Source organism: Amblyraja radiata, chromosome 7 (assembly GCF_010909765.2).
Source record: "Amblyraja radiata isolate CabotCenter1 chromosome 7, sAmbRad1.1.pri, whole genome shotgun sequence".
Lineage (NCBI taxonomy): Eukaryota > Metazoa > Chordata > Chondrichthyes > Rajiformes > Rajidae > Amblyraja > Amblyraja radiata.
The window spans coordinates 60224784-60243657 of record NC_045962.1 but is presented as its reverse complement, the minus strand read 5'-3'; the positions used below and the strand labels follow the sequence as shown (position 1 = coordinate 60243657).

The 18874-nt window shown below is 43.7% G+C and overlaps 1 protein-coding gene across 5 annotated transcripts in view; it reads left to right on the top strand.

The window, feature by feature from the left end:
• The window catches only part of nckap5 (NCK associated protein 5), a 486547-nt gene that overhangs the window by 65016 nt on the left and 402657 nt on the right, over positions 1–18874 (top strand). For all 5 annotated transcript variants that reach the window (XM_033024638.1, XM_033024643.1, XM_033024642.1 and 2 more), the window contains exon 2: positions 6843–6906. In XM_033024638.1, the coding sequence (XP_032880529.1) occupies positions 6904–6906 (3 nt within the window). In that variant the 5' untranslated portion in view covers positions 6843–6903. The remainder of the gene's footprint in view (positions 1–6842; positions 6907–18874) is intronic.

Below are 18874 nucleotides of genomic sequence, written 5' to 3'. Positions count from 1 at the left end.
AGACAGCAAGGGCTAGCAAAATTGGGAGAATTCAATGTTAATGCCATACGGACGCAAGGTCCCCAGACGGAATATGAGGTCTCTTATTCGCTGTTTATTTTCTTTTTCTTCTCTCTCCCCTACATTTTGGGTCAGAGTGCTACCATTCTCTGCCTCCTGCCTTACACACTGACTGCTAGCTTTCCCAATTCGAGTCCCTCCCCCCAACCATACTAGTTTAAAGTCTCCCCAGTAGCCTTTGCAAAACTCCCCGCAAGGATATTGGTCCCCCTCGAGTTCAAGTGCAACCCGTCCTTTCTGTACAGGTCGCACATTCCCCAAAAGAGGTCCCAAAGATCCAGAAACTTGAATCCATACCCACTGCACCAGTCCCTCATCCACTCATTTATCCTCCACCTCGCTCCATTCCTACTCTCACTGTCGTGTGGCACAGGCAGTAATCCTGAGATTGTTACCTTTGCAGTCCTTCTCCTTAACTCTCTACCTAACTCCCTAAATTCTTCTTTCAGGACCTCTTCTCTTTTTTTACCTATGTCGTTGGTACCTATGTGTACCACAACCTCAGGCTCCTCTCCCTCCCATTTCAGGATTTCTTGGACACGTTCAGACACATTCCTGACCCTGGCACCAGGGAGGCAAACTACCAACCGGGTCTCCTGTCTACGTCCACAGAATCGCCTATCCGACCCCCTGACTATAGAGTCCCCTATTGCAATTGCCCTCCTCTTCTTTCCCTTACCCTTCTGAGCAACAAGACCGGTCTTTGTGCTAGAGGCCTGTCCGCTGTCGCTGCCTCCAGATAGGCCGTCTACCCTTACTCAAACATGAGTACTTATTTTCAAGGTGTACAGCCACCGAGGTACTCACCAGTCCCTGCCTCTGCCCATTGCCCTTCCTAACTGTGACCCAGTTTTCTGTCTCCCGTGGTCTTGGAGTGACCACCTCCCTGTAACTCCTTTCTATGACCTCCTCGCTCTCCCTGAGCAGACAGAGGTCATCGAGTTGCTGTTCCAGGTTCCTAACACGGTCCCTTAGGAGCCCCATCTCGACGCACCTGGCGCAGATGTGGACGTCTGGAGAGCACTCAGACTCCATGACCTCCCACATCTGACATCCAGAACAGTAAACTGCCCTGGCCCTCATTCTCCCCCTTATTCGAATACAATAAAGCCTTACCCGGGATACAAGCCAATCAGCTGCTTCCTCTGGTCCTCTTCCACCAATCAGAGGCTTCCACCAGAATCCTTTTCTGGAAGTGAGATGGAACGTTGCAGATTTGGGTAACTCCTCCTCGCACCAACGGCTCCCCGGGCCTCTGTAGAAGCAAGCCCCGCGCTGTTTTTATACTCACAGCTCCAGGTAACTCCTCCTCTCACCAACGGCTCCCCGGGCCTCTGTAGAAGCAAGCCCCGCGCTGTTTTTATACTCACAGCTCCAGGCAACTCCTCCTCGCACCAACGGCTCCCCGGGCCTCTGTAGAAGCAAGCCCCGCGCTGTTTTTATACTCACAGCTCCAGGTAACTCCTCCTCGCACCAACGGCTCCCCGGGCCTCTCAGGAATCAGTTTGGTGAAACTTCTCTGTAGTCCCTCTATGGCAAGAATGTCTTTCCTCAGATTGTGAGACCAAAACTATACACAATACTCCAGGTGTGGTCTCACCAATAACCTGTACAACTGCCTATCCAAGTCACCTTGCGGCCTCCTAGTATTCTCCTCACAGCTAACACTGCCCCCCCAGCTTCGTGTCATCCGCAAACTTGGAGATGTTACTTTCAATTCCCTCGTCCAAATCATTAATATATATTGTAAATAGCTGGGGTCCCAGCACTGAGCCTTGCGGTACCCTGCTAGTCACTGCCTGCCATTCTGAAAAGGACCCGTTTCTCCTACTCTTTGCTTCCTGTTTGCCAGCCAGTTCTATATCCACATCAATACTGAACCCCCAATACCGTGTGCTTTAAGTTTGTATACTAATCTCTTATGTGGGACCTTGTCGAAAGCCTTCTGAAAGTCCAGATATAACACATCCACTGGTTCTCCCTTATCCACTCTACTAGTTACACCCTCGAAAAATTCTATAAGATTCGTCAGACATGATTTACCTTTCGTAAATCCATGCTGACTTTGTCCAATGATTTCACGACTTTCCAAATGTGCTGCTATCCCATCTTTAATAACTGACTCTAGCAGTTTCCCCACTACCAATGTTAGACTAACTGGTCTGTAATTCCCAGTTTTCTCTCTCCCTCCCTTTTTAAAAAGTGGGGTTACATTAGCTACCCTCCAATCCTCAGGAACTACTCCAGAATCTAAAGAGTTTTGAAAAATTATCACTAATGCATCCACTATTTCTGGGGCTACTTCCTTAAGTACTCTGGGATGCAGCCTATCCGGCCCTAGGGAATTATCGTCCTTTAATCCATTCAATTTACCTAACACCACTTCCCGGCTAACCTGGATTTCACTCAGTTCCTCCATCTCATTTCCGGCAGATTATTTATGTCTTCCTTAGTGAAGACGGAACCAAAGTAGTTATTCAATTGGTCTGCCATGTCCTTGTTCCCCATGATCAATTCACCTGTTTCTGACTGCAAGGGACCTACATTTGTTTTAACTAATCTCTTTCTCTTCACATATCTATAAAAACGTTTGCAGTCAGTTTTTATGTTCCCTGCCAGTTTTCTTTCATAATCTATTTTCCCTTTCCTAATTAAGCCCTTTGTCCTCCTCTGCTGGACTCTGAATTTCTCCCAGTCCTCTGGTAGGCTGCTTTTTCTGGCTAATTTGCACGCTTCATCGTTTGTTTTGATACTATCCCTGATTTCCCTTGTTATCAACGGATGCACTACCTTCCCTGATTTATTATTTTGCCGAACTGGGATGAACAATTCTTGTAGTTCATCCATGCAGTCTTTAAATGCCTTCCATTGCATATCCACCGTCAACCCTTTAAGAATCAATTGCCAGTCAATCTTGGCCAATTCACGTCTCATACCCTCAAAGTTACCTTTCTTTAAGTTCAGAATCCTTATTTCTGAATTAACAATGTAACTCTCCATCCTAATGAAGAACTCAACCATATTATGGTCACTCTTGCCCAAGGGGCCACGCACAACAAAACTGCTAACACACCCTTCCTCATTGCTTAATACCCAGTCTAGAATAGCCTGCTCTCTCGTTGGTTCCACTACATGTTGGTTTAGAAAACTATCCCGCATACATTCCAAGAAACCCTCTTCCTCAGCACCCCTGCCAATTTGATTCACCCAATCTATATGTAGATTGGAGTCACCCATTATAACAGTTTTACCTTTGTTGCACGCATTTCCAATTTCCTGTTTGATGCCATCCCCAACTCCACTACTACTGTTAGGTGGCCTGTACACAACTCCCACTAGCGTTTTCTGCCCCTTAGTGTTTTGCAGCTCTACCCATTCGATTCCACATCCTCCAAGCTAATGTCCTTCCTTTCCATTGCACTAATCTCCTCTAACCAGCAACGCTACCCCACCTTTTCCTTTCTGTCTATCCCTCCTGAAAGTGGCTCCCTGAAAGTGGCAACACAGGTAGATAGAGTGTAAAGTAGTGATATGGTATGCTTGCCTTCCTTAGTTGGGGCATTGATTCTGAGCCAAGAAGTCATCATACAACTTTATAGGACTTATTGGAACTGCATTTTGAGTATTATACAGTGCCCTCCATAATGATTGGGACAAAGACCCATCATTTATTTGCCTCTGTACTCCACAATTTGAGATTTGTATTAGAAAAAAAAATCACATGTGGTTAAAGTGCACATTGTCAGATTTTATAAAAGGCCATTTTTATACATTTAGGTTTCAACATGTAGAAATTGCTGCAGTATTATACATAATCCCCCCATTTCAGGGCACCGTAATGTTTGGGACTCAGCAATGCCATGTAAATGAAAGTAGTCATGTTTAATATTTTTTTGCATATCCTTTGCATGCAATGACTGCTTGAAGTCTGCGATTCATGGACATCACCAGTTGCTGGGTGTCTTCTCTGGTGATGCTCTGCCAGGCCTGTATTGCAGCCATCTTTAGCTTATGCTTGTTTTGGGGACTAGTCTCCTTCAGTTTACTCTTCGGCATATAAAAGGCATGCTCAATTGGGTTCAGATCTGGTGATTGACTTGGCCACTCAAGAATTGACCATTTTCTATCTTTGAAAAACTCCTTTGTTGCTTTAGCAGTATGTTTGGGATCATTGTCTTGCTGTGGAATGAACCGCCAGCCAAAGGGTTTTGAAGCATTTGTTTGAACTTGAGCAGATAGGATGTGTCTATACCCTTCAGATTTCATTATGCTACTACCATCAGTAGTTGTATCATCAATGAAGATAAGTGAGCCAGTACCTTGAGCAGCCATACATGCCCAGGCCAAAGCACCCCCACCACTGTGTTTCACAGTTTAGGTGGTATGCTTTGGATCTTGGGCAGTTCCTTCATTCCTCCATACTTTGCTCTTGCCCTCACTCTGATATGTTAATATTCGTCTCATCTGTCTGCAAAACCGTTATCCAGAACTGTGGTTGCTCTTTTAAATACTTTTTGGCAAATTGTAATTTGACCATCCTATTTTTGCGGCTAGCCAGTGGTTTGCATCTTGCAGTGTACCGTCTGTATTTCTGTTCATGATGTCTTCGGTGGAAAGTGGTCATTCGCAAATCCATACCTGACTCCTGAAGAGTGTTTCTGATCTGTCGGACAGGTGTTTGGATTTTTTTCTTTATTATAGAGAGTTCTTCTGTCATCAGCTGTGGAGGTCTTCCTTGGCCTGCCCGTCCCTTTGCGATTAGGAAGCTCACCAGTGATCTCTTTCATCTTAATGATGTTCCAAACAGTTGAGTTTGGTAAGCCTAAGGTTTGGCTGATGTCTCCAACAGTTTTATTCTTGTTTCTCAGTCTCATAATGGCTTCTTTGACTTTCATTGGCACAACTTTGGTCCTCATGTTGATAAACAGCAATACGAATTTCCAAAGGTGATGGAAAGACTGGAGGAAAGACTAGGTGCTGAGAGCTCTCTTATATCTGCATTAAGGAGGCAATTGAACATACCTAAGCATTTACAGCCGCCTGTGAAGCCATGTGTCCCAAACATTATAGTGCCGTGAAATGGGGCGATCATGTATAAACACAGCTGTAATTTCTACATAGTGAAACTAAAATGTTTACTCACACAGCTGTGCGCGATCTCTCCACTTTGGGGCTTCCACAGTCAGCGGCACTTCCGCAATCAGGCAGGGCAGTGATAATTATGAGAATTTGCAGCCATTTGAACCGCAGCCAAACTAGACGCTTCACTCAGGAGTGGGTCGCAGCCCCCCAGCAGATGGGACCTGTTCTCGCTCTCTTTGAATGAGGCGCCACCCGCCCCAGCGAGTAGGCAAATGCGGAGCCAACGCATATTATGAGTGGGAGCATTTTCTAAGTCAGACTTTGTCGACAGTTGGGGTGGGGGATCTGCCAGAGAGAGAGCTGGCGATGCCACACAGACAGAACAATTTAAAACGACCCATTAAAATCTGCCCTTTGGCCACTCGGCAACCTGTGCTGATCTGATCGAACAGCCCTCTCGCTAGTTCGCTGCGTGCCCGATCCCAACATAGAACCTCCACAAGACCTTTGGGCTTTGGGTAACACCTGCACAAAGAGCCTCTGCTAACAAGGGCTGGCGAACTGTGCTGGTCAACGTGCACTGGGCGAGATGGCTGGGGGAAACGCACTGCAACCACAGCAAACTTGGAACAGCACAGACCCTCCACTCAATCTATCCAATAGTAAAGGGCAGGCATTTCGCAGTTAAATGTCTTATATCGGATTTGCGGCTCCTTCACAGGGCCAACCCTGCACTCAGTTTTCCTAGGAGATGAATCTTTGCCTTAATGGTACATTCACACCGCCTGTAGGTAAAGCATCAGCCCACATCACACTGATACAGTCGCTGCCTGCCTCAGATTAAATATTTTTACACATAAATTATGAATAAAGATAAGAAAATGTGGTCAACATGCACTGGGCGAGATGAAGAAAATGTTTCAAACACAAGTAATATTTTGTTATTCCGGTAGCAAACACATTAAGGATTAAATGAAAATAATAAATTCTTTAACTTTTTGAATATCTCATAATTGCAGATTAATGAACTGAATTAGAACTGGAAGTAGTGTGTGAACAGCAGAACAAGAAAGGAAGCTATTGATTTGACAGAATTCTAGATTAATTCCTTGGTAGAATAGTTAACAATTCATACACAGTGTATACAGCACTGCGTTTGCTTTAAAAAAAATCCTGAATGAACTTTGACAAATCCCATGATTCCTTGCGTTTATCGAGATACCAAACTCGCTTATTGTAAGAACCCACTGTCAACGGTGGTGGTGGAAGGAACTATAATAGTAACATTTAAGAGGCATTCAGATTGGTACATAGATATGCAGGGAATGGAAAGATATGGGTCATGTGCAGGCAAAAGAGATTGGTTTAACCTGATACCATGATCAGCATGGGTATTATGGGCCAAAGGGTATTTTTCTGTTCTATACTGTTCTATGTTCTATATGCTCTGGGGCCCACCCTCCCTACTATCCTACTATTTTTCTTTTGCCTAACATTTCTGAATATGGCTTAGTGTCGGATTTATTTCACAAAGCTTGTATGAAGCTTCTCTGGACTCTTCCCCCCCCCCCCCGCTTTACAAGCTTATAAAGGTACTAGTTGCTGAGGCAGCAAAGAAGAATGTTGTAAAGGGTCTGGAGTGATCACACCCAGCAGCAAAGAAACATGACCATTGTTTAATACTTTTGTTTAATTTGCAGAGAGAAGCTGGCTGTGGCCCAGTTACAACAGGAAGTTGCAAGAAGTAAAAGTGAAGGGACAATGGTACAGTACATAAATGTCTTTCTGATTTTCAATTGATCACTTTGTATGCCATTGCATGTGTTTCTTTACTTACGCAATTAACTTCAATGCTAACAGTTCGGAACAAAAGTAAAATATAAATAGTATGTAACAATGTGCTATCTTAAGCCAGTTGTATTTTTCACAAATTATTTTAAATGATTATTGTTCTTTGCAGGGAATATTTTAGCTTAAGATGTTAGACTTGGATAGGTAACATTTAAAGCACAACTGACTTGTGTTATGGAAAATCATAACATTTTAGCATCTGAATTATTAGCCTAATATTTACCAAAGGCAGGTCAGATTTTAGGTAAACTAATTCCCAGCACAGCTAATTCCCACAAAGCAGGAAACAGTTAATGCAAGGTCAAAGACCAAAGGGCATGTAAATTTTATAATGGAACTTAACTATTAAGCTCCTGATTATACAGCAGTGTTCCAACCTTTGAGAATCATAGTTTTTAGTGGCTTATTCTTGAGTAATGTGGAAAATCAGAATGCTGTAAGTAAAATTTATTGCTATTGTCTAATGCATCGGCTAAGTCACAGCAACATTTTTTGCAAAATTTGGGAATGCACTTTGTGATTATATATAGTATTCCGCAGCAGAACAGAGTAATGTTTTGTGCAGGTCAAAGGGTGTTAGGACAGAACCAGAGAGTACAAAATAAATGGTTACTGGAGTATTTTTATAGATTAGATTAGATTAGATTCAACTTTATTGTCATTGCACATAGTACAAGTACAGTACAATGAAATGCAGTGTTGCATCTAACCAGAGTGCAAAGTAGTAAATTGCTGATTAAGACAATATATACAAATGAGGATATATTGGTGTGTGTACATAGGCATATACATATATACAGATAGTTGTTAAGGTGCACAAGATTGACACGTGCTATATTCTGGTGAATAAGAGCTTAACTATAAATTATATAAACTATAAATAATACTGATGAGAAGTGGGTGGGGGGGGGGGGCTAGTGCCGGGCCTGTGAGTTCAGCAGGGTAATGGTGTTGGGGAAGAAGCTGTTCTTAGCCTGCTGCTGCGAGACCTGAGGCTCCTGTACCGCCTCCCTGATGGGAGGAGGGCAAACAGTCCATGGTTGGAGTGTGAGCGGTCCTTAATGATTTTGCCAGCCTGTCTCAGACACCGTGTGCGGTGAAGGACAGCCATGGCAGGGAGCGGGGCACCGATGATGTGATGGGCGGTTTTCACCACCCGTTGCAGTGCCTTCCTGTCAGCTGTGGTGCAGCTGCTGTACCACACCGTGAAGCAGGTGGTCAGGGTGCTTTCTATGGTACAGCGGTAGAAGTTGGACAGGATCTGAGGGGACAGGTGAGCTTAAGCCTCCTCAGAAAGTAGAGGAGCTGCTGCACCTTTTTAATCAGTTTGGCGGTGTTGAGGGACCAGGACAGATCCTCAAAGATGTGTACCCAGTGGAATTTGAAGTTGGAGACGCGCTCCACCTCAGTCCCTTTTATGTGGATTGGGGTGTGTCTGCCGCCTCTGGTCTTCCGATAGTCCACAATGATTTCCTTCGTCTTCTGTGTTTTGAGGACAAGGTTGTTGTTGGTACACCAAGCTGCCAGGTGCTGGACCTCCTCCCTGTAGGCTGATTCATTGTTGTCACTGACCAGTCCTACCACCGTGGTGTCGTCAGCGAATTTTATGATGGAGTTGGAGCCATACATATATGATCCATATTTCTGCAGAAGGAATTCCTCCGTAACAGGGTTATTGAATGCTAAGAAATCCACAAAAAATGTTTAAAGGCCCAAAAAGAACTAACCATTTGTTATTTTGATCCAGCCTAGTTTTCTCCTTTGTTATTTTAGACCAGTTCAAATAGATCTCTATTGGTAATGTTGTATTTCTTTTATTTTAACTCCCAGTACCATTACTACCATTATTTGGAAATGTCACCAGATTTTGGTGGAGTATTTATGTGGAGTATTTGGTGGAGTATTTATACTGATTGTCTGAACTCGGACAGAAAGCTTGGAGTTTCAAGCAGTGCAGAAGAATTCAAAGTTGTGCAAAGCTTAGAGTAGTACCTTGTGAGATAGGACACAGATGTGCTGTCGTACATTTTTTGGGATGTAATATCAGATCCTTAAGCAAGAAGTAGGCTATATAGTTTCTCATATCAGTTTCCCATTTGAATAAGATTGGGAACAATCCTACTGATTATCCACTTTCCTGCATCATAATAGCATCTCCCACCCATCCTCATTCTTATCCTGAAACACTCCTACTTAATTCTGGACTCCCCAACCAAATAATTCATTCTCTCAATAATATGTTACATTAAAATCACTTCAGCAGGAAATGAATAGCTATTTTCCTCAATTCCTTCTCAAGGAACGTGCACTTAATCCATAGTTAAGAATATATTTACTTATTCTGATACTCTTTCAGATTTCAGATGAAAGGTTCCAAACTAGAATGCTTTCTCCACAGATACATCTGGGTTGTTCTCATTTCCAGCATTTTCTATTTTTATTTAAGAGTAGCGTTCCTTAATATGGATCCTAAATTGAATTCTGTCCTATCATGTGTTTAGTTAAGTTAAGAGATAGAGCACAGAAACAGGCCCTTTGGCCCACCAAGTCCGCGCCGACCAGCGATCCCTGTACATTAACACAATCCTACACACTAGTGACAAATTGCAATTTTTACCGAAGCCAATTAACCTACAAACTTGTACGTCTTTTGGAGCTTGGGAGGAAACCGGAGCACCTGGGAAAAACACATGCAGTCACAGGGAGAATGTACAAACTCCATACAGACAGGACCCGTAGTCAGGATTGAACCCGGGTCTCTGGCACAACTCTACCGCTACGCCACTGTGCCGCCCTAGTAAGGTGTTGTTTTGTTCAAGCTTGCAAAATTATAGCATCTTTCTTATGGGGCCTGTCTCACTTTGGCGACTTTTTAGGCGACAGCAGGAGACTATGCAGTCGCCACATGGTCGCCACATGGTCGTGGATGGTTGCCGGGGAGTCGCCTTCATGGTCGTGAAGAGTTCCTGCATTCTGGAAACTAGTCGCAGATTCATTATGGTCACCGCAAATTTTTCAACATGTTGAAAAATTAGCGGCGACTAGAATGAAGCCGCCATGGAGAGTAGCAAGAATTCTCGTGCCATAGGTGGGTCGCCAGGAGGTCCTAGTGGGTCGCCAGGAGGTCGAAGGTTCTCTTAGGTTCTCGTAAGTTGTAGTCGGTGCTGACCTGTGAATTTCATTGGTTCATTGGGGGAAAAAAGAAACGTAAGCAGTAGTTTTCAGAACCAAGGATAACCGACCGGTAATATTAATGTCCGCCGAGGTTCACAGCCGTGTATCTCTGGCTTCTTAAAAGTTGTCTCCACTCCTTTCCCCCTCTCTTCCCCTTCTCCCCCCTCTCTTCCACTTCTCCCCCCTCTTCCCCCCTATTTTAAAGGACTTACCGTACACCGTGCTTTTTAGCTTCTTAATTACAGCGCCAACCTTCCTGTTCATTGCGCTGTTTGTCTGTATCACATTGGCTTTGCACCGTGAAAAGCCTTGTCCCCCGCCTGCATTACGGGCTGGTGAAGGAAGCGATGTGTTTGTGTGTGCGTTCCACTCTGACAGTCGCCATTCCAGTTGCTGGTTTTTCAGGTGACTGCCGGCAACTTGACACTCACCGGCATTCGCCTGAAAAATCGCCTGTGGGACAGGCTCATTACTCTTGTGCTCCAATATTCTTGTAGTGGTGGCAACATTTAATTTCCTTTCTGAATTGCTTTGCCCTAATTCAATGTTTATTTCCTGCACCGTACTAGGATCCTGCTGCACACAAACATCCAATTCCTTTTCATTTAAAAGGGATGTTTTCTATCTTCCTCCCAATATGAGTACATTTATATTGTTTATATTATTATCCGTGAGATCCACAGCAATGCATACACTTCTGAAACCAGAAATATGAAGAAACAATTAATTTTTCTTGATTCTTTTTATAACTAAGTATAACAAATGTAGGTATTAGGAAACTTTCATACTTTTTTGAGCAAATATCTAATTCTGTTTTGAAACAAATGTATAGGATCTGCTGCAAAATTTTATGCCAGAGAATTCCAAACTCTAAGTGAAAAACAATGGTCTAAATTACCTTTCTTTCTTTTTGCAAGTTGCCATTGTGTAAACAATTTACTGTTTGCCTTGTTCTAATATTTCAAAATCTTGAACATCTTTGCATGGATGCTTTTCATCTTCATATTGACAAAGGTGAATAAAATCCAAAATTTTAGCAAGTGAGTCTTCCTGCCTGCAGCCTTGTGAACTGATATTGTATCCTTTACACTGCTTTCATAATTGCATATCTTGTCGAAAAATATAAGAGTAACTGTGGAGTAACTAATATTATAGACAACTGTAACATCATCTCTTTGCTTTTGTATTCTTTCAACGTCTGCTGACAGTTTGATGACCTACTTATCACCCCTTCGCACATTGTATTTCAATATATATGATTTCACGTTTTGTTACTTTGTGAATTTGTTATGCCCCTATCCCACTTAGGAAACCTGAACGGAAACCTCTGGTGACTTTGCGCCCCACCCAAGGTTTCCATGAGTCGCCTGAGGTTTTGGTCACTTGCCTGGACACACACACACACAACGCACTAAATCTTTCTTATCCATGTATCTGTCCAAGTGTCTCTTAAATGTTGGATTGGTACCTGCCTCTACCACTTCCTCTGGTAACTCGATCCATTTAGTCGATCCCTGATAAAGTTGCCCCTCGTATTCCTGTTTAACCTTCCACCCCTCAGCTTAAACCTGTGCCCTCTAGTTGTACTCCATTACCCTGAGGACATGACTGTGGCTATTCACCGTAACTATGCCCTTTTTAGGACTGAGATGAGGAGAAAATTTGTCATCCAAAGAGTGGAATTCTCTATCACAGAAGCAGTTGAGGCCAAATATATTGACCATGCCGAAAGAGATCAAGGTACGAGGGGAAAACAGGAATAGAAAATTGTTAATAGTTTCACTCACTAAAGGATATCAAGTTTATAAATTGCTTACGTAACCTCAATATTTATGCGACTGCTCCATTTGAATGTCAATAGTAACCAAGGGTATTGATTGTGTGGGACATGATGATGCTCTTTGAACTTCAAGGATAGAATGTTAGATTTGCTTGTGTTGGAGATGACATTGCCTGTGCAAGGTGTTAGTTGCATTTATCAGTGTGTCTGAATGCTGTTTTACTGCATGTCAGCTCATTTTTGTCATTCAGGTCTTTGGTCCATATTTGAACCAAGGCTGCAGTGAGGTTTGTAGCCATGTGATTCTGATGAAACCAAAATGGGGCACGAGTGATTCATTTATAGGTGTCTGAGTACATCTTGACAGCATGGTTGATGACATTGCTAATGACTGAGAGTAGACCGATTTGGCAGGTTGAAATTATCCTGCTACTTATGAATAGAGCATATATGGGTGGTGCATAAATTGTCAGACAGTGTTGTAACAATGCTGGAACAATTTGGCTAGACGAAAACTAGTTCAGGAGAACAGGTTTTAACTATTAGAGCTGGAATGTAGTCTGATCCCATTGAATTTGCTGGATGCCTTGCTATCAGCCATGTTTTGATATCACACAAAAAAGAAATCAAATTGGCTGAAGAACGTGAAGATGGCAATCACCGGAAAAAATTAAAGATCATCTAATTGGCACTTCTGGTTGTATATGGTTGTGAATTTTCATGTCTTGTCTTTAGCACTCTTTAGGTGGATCCTGCAATCATTGAGGATTGAGGGCGACTCTGTTCAGTCGTCCCATTAGTAGTTTAATTGTCCACTGCCATGCATATCCAGATTTACTGGGAATGAAGAGCAACAACCTGATCCATTTGCTGTGAAATTCCTGTAAATGGCCTGTCCCACTTATGCGATTCTTTAGGCGACTGCCGGCGACTGTCATAGTCATAGCAGCTTGTCGAAAAACTGGCGACTGGACCCCGCCCCTACGACAATGTCTACGACAAGTTACAACAGCCCACCACCTAGTCGACGTCAAGCTACAGCAAGCTACCGACAACCGGCAACCCATTAGGACGTCCACCTACAGCCACACCTATGACAACCTACGACCACACAGGCAACAACCAACGACAACTGAAGTCAACCTATGTCCACCTGCGACAAGCTACAACAAGCAACGACCCTGTTGGCGACAACTGAAGCCAACTGAAGACAATTCAGTCACCGGTACCTGTCGCCGATTCACATAGGTTGACGTAGGTAGTCGCCAATAGAATTCACCAAAGTCAGCACCGGCGACAACCTACGTCACCTGGCGACAACCTACGACAGCACCTACATCAGGAGAAGTCAAGCTACGCTCATTGGTGTCAATCCACTCTCGCCGACTGTCGCCCAACATGTTGAAAATCCAGCGGCGATCAGAAAGATGCTACGACTCTGGGCGACTGAGGAGACTACTCACGACCATACAGGCGACACCCCGGCGACCAGTTGGCGACAGCCTAGTCGCCTGTAGTCGCCTAAAAAATAGCCTAAGTGGGACAGGCCCTTAAAACTCTGTTCATTGCATGTTGGCTTCGCTGTTTGGCATGGACAGGGTCCAGTTTTGCAGCTTCACTAGGCTGCTACCTTCGCATTTCCAGTTATGCCTCATGAAGGTGTGGCGCAGCGGGTGACTAGCTGCTTGCAGCGTCAGAGGTGCGAGTTCGATCTTGACTATGGCTGCTGTCTGTATGGAGTTTGTACATTTCCCTTGTGACCGCGTGGGTTTTGGCTGGGTCCACCGGTTTCCTCGCACGTTCCAAAGATGTGCATGTTGGTTGGTTAATTGGCTTCTGTAAATTGTCCCTAGTGTGTAGGATAGAACTAGTGTAAAGGTGACTGCTGGTTGGCATGGACTCAGTGTGGGCGTGGGCCGAAGGGCCTGTTCCCATGTTATATCTCTAAAACTAAAACTGAGGTGGTAGCGAACCACTTTCTTGAACAGCATTTGTCCTTCTGGTGAATATACACAGATGCTACGTAGGAAGTTTTAGGATAAGACCACATAAACATAAGTGTTTCCAATTGACGATGGAGTTTGATATGGAGGGAACCTGTGAGCAATCGTGTTTACAGCTTCCTACTCTTGATGAAAGAAATGCAGTTGGAGTAGCCAAACTAACTAAACCTGTGGATGGTACACACGCTTCAGTGCTTCAGGGATAGGACTGAATATTATTCTGTTAGATATTTCTGGGTAAGGCTACCTGATTGGAATTCACAGAACAATTTATTCTGATACATGGGTTCAGTTTTGTACAGTTGTATGAAACATTAATGAATAATAGAAAATATTTTGGAAGCAGTTATTTTTAATTTTTTTTTACAGCTATTGAAAGAGAAGGCTTCAAAATGAGATTGTACTGTGAAAAATTATGATGTTAGATAAAATTGCCTATTGATAACAGCTACATTTATTGAAACTAATAACATTTCATAAAGGACAAAAATGAGTTATCTTAATTTGCTCAAAGGTGAATTGCTCTAGATTATGTCTCCCATCTTCACGGATGTGAATTGAATATAATTTTTCTTTGCCATGACATACCTTTATAACACATTTAGTCTTAGTTTTAGAGATACAGCACAGAAACAGGCCCTTCGGTCCACCGAATCCGTACCGACCAGCGATCCCCGCACATTAACACTATCCTACACACACTAGCGCCAATTTACACATACACCAACCAATTAACCTACATACCTGTAAGTCTTTGGAATGTGGGAGGAAACCGAATATCTCGGAGAAAACCCACGGGGAGAACGTACAAACTCCGTACATAAAGCACCCGTACTCTCCGGCACTGCAAGCGCTATGGCAGCAACTCTACCACAGCGCCACCGTGGCCGCCCGTTGTTATTGAACATATTGATTGGAATAGTTACAATGAAATGATATCAACTTTTTTTTCTAAAACATGGTGTGGCTTGGCTGCTGAACTAAGCAAAGGCTGGATTTTTAAATGATAATTTCAATTTTGATCATCTTAAAAATATTATCATCAGAATGTGACCTATAAAAATTGAAAGTTGTTGTTTAAAATCACCATAATTGGTACATAATTCATATAATCTGGGAAGTGTTTAGTTGTTTGTTTTTTCAATTAACTGATTTGATCTGTTCAAGTCAAGCCGAGTTTATCATCATATGTACATGTATGTTGAGGTACAGGTATATTGAAAATCTTGCCTTCGAAGACACAATTAGAAAACATGGTAGTGGAAGAGATGGCACACAGTGTACCATTGCTGCAGTAGGATTAGGGACCAGAACCCTGATGGTTGTAGGAAAGTAGCCATTCTGAACCTGGTGCCGTGGGTCTTCTGCTTGATGGTAACAGTGAGAAGATAGTGGGGGTACTTGATGATAGATGCCACTTGAGACAGTGCCTCGTGCAGATGCATTCGATGGTTGGCAGTGCTGTGCCCATTTTGGATTGGGCTGAGTCCATCACTCTCCGCAGTCTCTTGCATTCCTGGGCATTGTAATTGTGTGTATTGATTAGTAAATGTCGAACTTAATTTACCTATTTTTAACAATCATTGGCCACATCTGGTCTGAATTTCAAAGAGCTACTTTTAAAATACTGTTGTCCATCTAAGCCCTTAAACTCTTATCCATGTTTTACTTAACCCAATCTACAGCATATCAATGTTGTTGCAGCTGGAATCCGAACTGTGATATTCTGTACATTTCAGTTCTGGCCCCTGCCCATAACACTTATTTTCTTGCTGATGGATGTTGGTCTAGAAATTTTGGTGCGGTGAAACTACAATTATTCTGGTCACTCTGATCTCTTTGAAGTTGACTTGCTATGGATTGCTTGATCACAGCTGACCCGACATTGCACCTTTTCATCCTCGCAAGTGTGCCATCCTGCGTGATTTTAAGCTACAGGGGTAATTCAGTGTAGTGGATGTGCACATCAGGAAGTGACTGCCTGAATTTACAATTGGTGTAATTTGACCCTGAAGTGGTTACAAATGCACTGTACTCCAGGGTGAAACCACTTTCAATGGCATATTTCTGTACATCTGAATTTCCAGGTAATTGACTCTTGCGCTCCAGATGGGTCCAATTAGAAAATGTCATCCGAGTGTTTAAATTTCTTTATAAACATGGTCCCTTTCTGTTGTGCCCTCCACGCTATTGCCCATCTTCTGACTTTATTCTCTTGAACATTTTTCTGTCACTTTCCCTCATTATTGGAACTGCAGTCAAAACTCTAGAATGTCTTCGGTAAACTTCTCCACCTTTCTACTTCACTCTTGTTCTACAAAAATAAAACTTATTTTAAAGCACTTTTGGGTCATATTCATTTGGCTAATATTTCATTTGTGCTGCTGTCTAGAACATAGAACATGAAGCATCGAAATGTTCAGCACAGAAAAAGGGCCTTTGGACCACAATGTTTGTGCTGAACATAATGCCAAGGTAAACTAATCACATCTGCCTGCAAATGATCCATATCCCTCTGTTCCTGCCTATCCATATGCATATACAATACAATACAATACAATACAATTCAATTTATTGTCATTTGGACCCCTTGAGGTCCAAACGAAATGTCGTTTCTGCAGCCATACATTACAAAACAAAAAGACCCGAGACACAACACAGTTTACACAAACATCCATCACATCGTTGTGATGGAAGGCAAAAAAAACTTATCTCTCCACTGCACTCTCCCCCCCCGATGTCAGAGTCAGAGTCAAAGTCAAAGCCCCCGGCTGGCGATGGCGATTGTCCCGCGGCCATTAAAGCCACGCCGGGTGATGCAAGGTCGCGCACCGGGTCTTGGTGTTAGAGCCCCCGGCGTGCGCTCGCAAAGTCCCACGGCCATTCCAAGCCGCGCGGGGCGATGGTGTAAGGCCCCGCTCAGGTGCTCTTCAACCCCGCAACTCGGGCGGGAGAAGTCGCCGTTGCGGAAGCCCCGAAAATCGGTCTCCCAGCAGGGACCCGCGGGCTCCCGGTGCCGCCGTCCGCCAAACCCGCAGTTGCAGCCTCCGAATCTCCGGGGGTCGGGTGGCAGCAGCGTCCACCACAGCTCCACCCGCTCCGGACTCGGCCAGCCCCGTGACGGTGAGTAGTCGGCAGCTCCACAGCTGGAACTCCAGGTCGTTCCTGTTGGAGGCCGCCCACGTTGCAGCCCCAACGACAACGGAGACCCGACAAAGAAAAGGTCGGGTCTCCCGTGCAGGGAGAGATTTTAAAGTTACCCCCTCCCCCCCACCCCCCCACACACATACCCCAACAAAATAAATAACAAAAATTACATAAAAACGAGACAAAATATAATAAAACACAGACGGACTGCAGAGGCCGCTGCTGACGAGAGTCGCGCCGCCTCTAAAAGCCTCCTAAATGCTGCTATCATGTCTGTCCCCACGACTACTCTTGGCAGCTTGTTCCAGGCACCTACAACCCTATGTGTAATCGGCCAGCACATCTCCTTTAAACGTCGCCCATCTGACCTTAGCTATGCCCTCTAGTCTTTGACATTTCTACCCTAGGATAAAACTGTTTTGACTGTCTACCCAACCTCTATGCCTCTCATCTATCATATCATATAACTATTAAAAGTCTGATCTTGTATGTGGATTTGTGTGTTTATTTGTTCGTGTGTGATCACATTTTTGCAAAAATCTACGTGGTAACGATAAATTTTTTATATATTCTGATAGAGATTTTTCCCCTGGAGTCCAAAATCTACTTATATGAACATTTCAGGCTATATTTCTCGACATTACTGAAAATGTGTAAAGATACTTTGATTTTAAAATGGTTTTTCCTGTTAAAATCATTCTTCACAGCTTCCAACACACTTCTATACAAATTTGCAAGACAGGAACACTGGCAGCAACACTGAACTTTTCAGCTCAATGGCATCTCACAGCGTGAACATTTGCAATAGTAGGGGGAGGGTCAATTGGTATTGCAATTGGGAAGAATCTATTGGGATTTTTTTTTTCAACCAGTGCTGGGGGAGGCTCGCGAGCTATAATCTTTGCTGAGGAGTGCTCGAATCTTACCTTTGGCAATGGGTTGAGTTGGAGGACCACGCCTCCTGTGGGGGCTATGGGTAGGGGACAGGTGCATTGGGGGAGCAGACCCAACAGGTCTGCGCTTGGTCTAGTAACTATTAAAACTCTGATCTTGGATGTTTGTGTGTAATCACATCTTCGCGAAAAATCTACGCGGTAATGATAACATTTTTACATATTCCGGTAGATATTTTTCCCATCTAGTCCAAAACTACTTATCTGAAAATTTCCTGCTTTATTTCTCGACATTTCTGAAAATGTTAAAAAATACTTTGAATTTAAAATGGTTTGTACTGTTCAAAATCATTCCTCACAGCTTCCAACAAACTGTGATACAAAGTTGTAAGACAGGAACACTAGCAGCAACACTCTGAACTTGTCAGCTCAATGGCTGAGTGCACCCGACAATGGCAAGTGCACCCGACATTTGCAACAATGTTCAGATTCAGATTTAATCTTTATTGTCATTGTGCAGTGTACAGTACAGAGACAACGAAATGCAGTTAGCATCTCCCCAGAAGAGCGAACATAGAATAATGAGCTATAAATATATATACGTACATACAGTAGGAGTAGTGCAATTTTTCTGGGGGAAGCAGTGTCCGGGGGGGGGAGGTGACTGGCAATCACCAAGGTGTAGAGTTAAGTAATGTAACAGCCGCAGGGAAGAAGCTGTTCCTGGACCTGCTGGTCCGGCAACGGAGAGACCTGTAGCGCCTCCCGAATGGGAGGAGGGTAAACAGACTGTGGCTGGGTGAGGGCAGTCCTTGACGATGCTGCGTGCCCTTCGCAGACATCGCTTGCTTTGGACAGACTCAATGGAGGGGAGTGAGGAACGT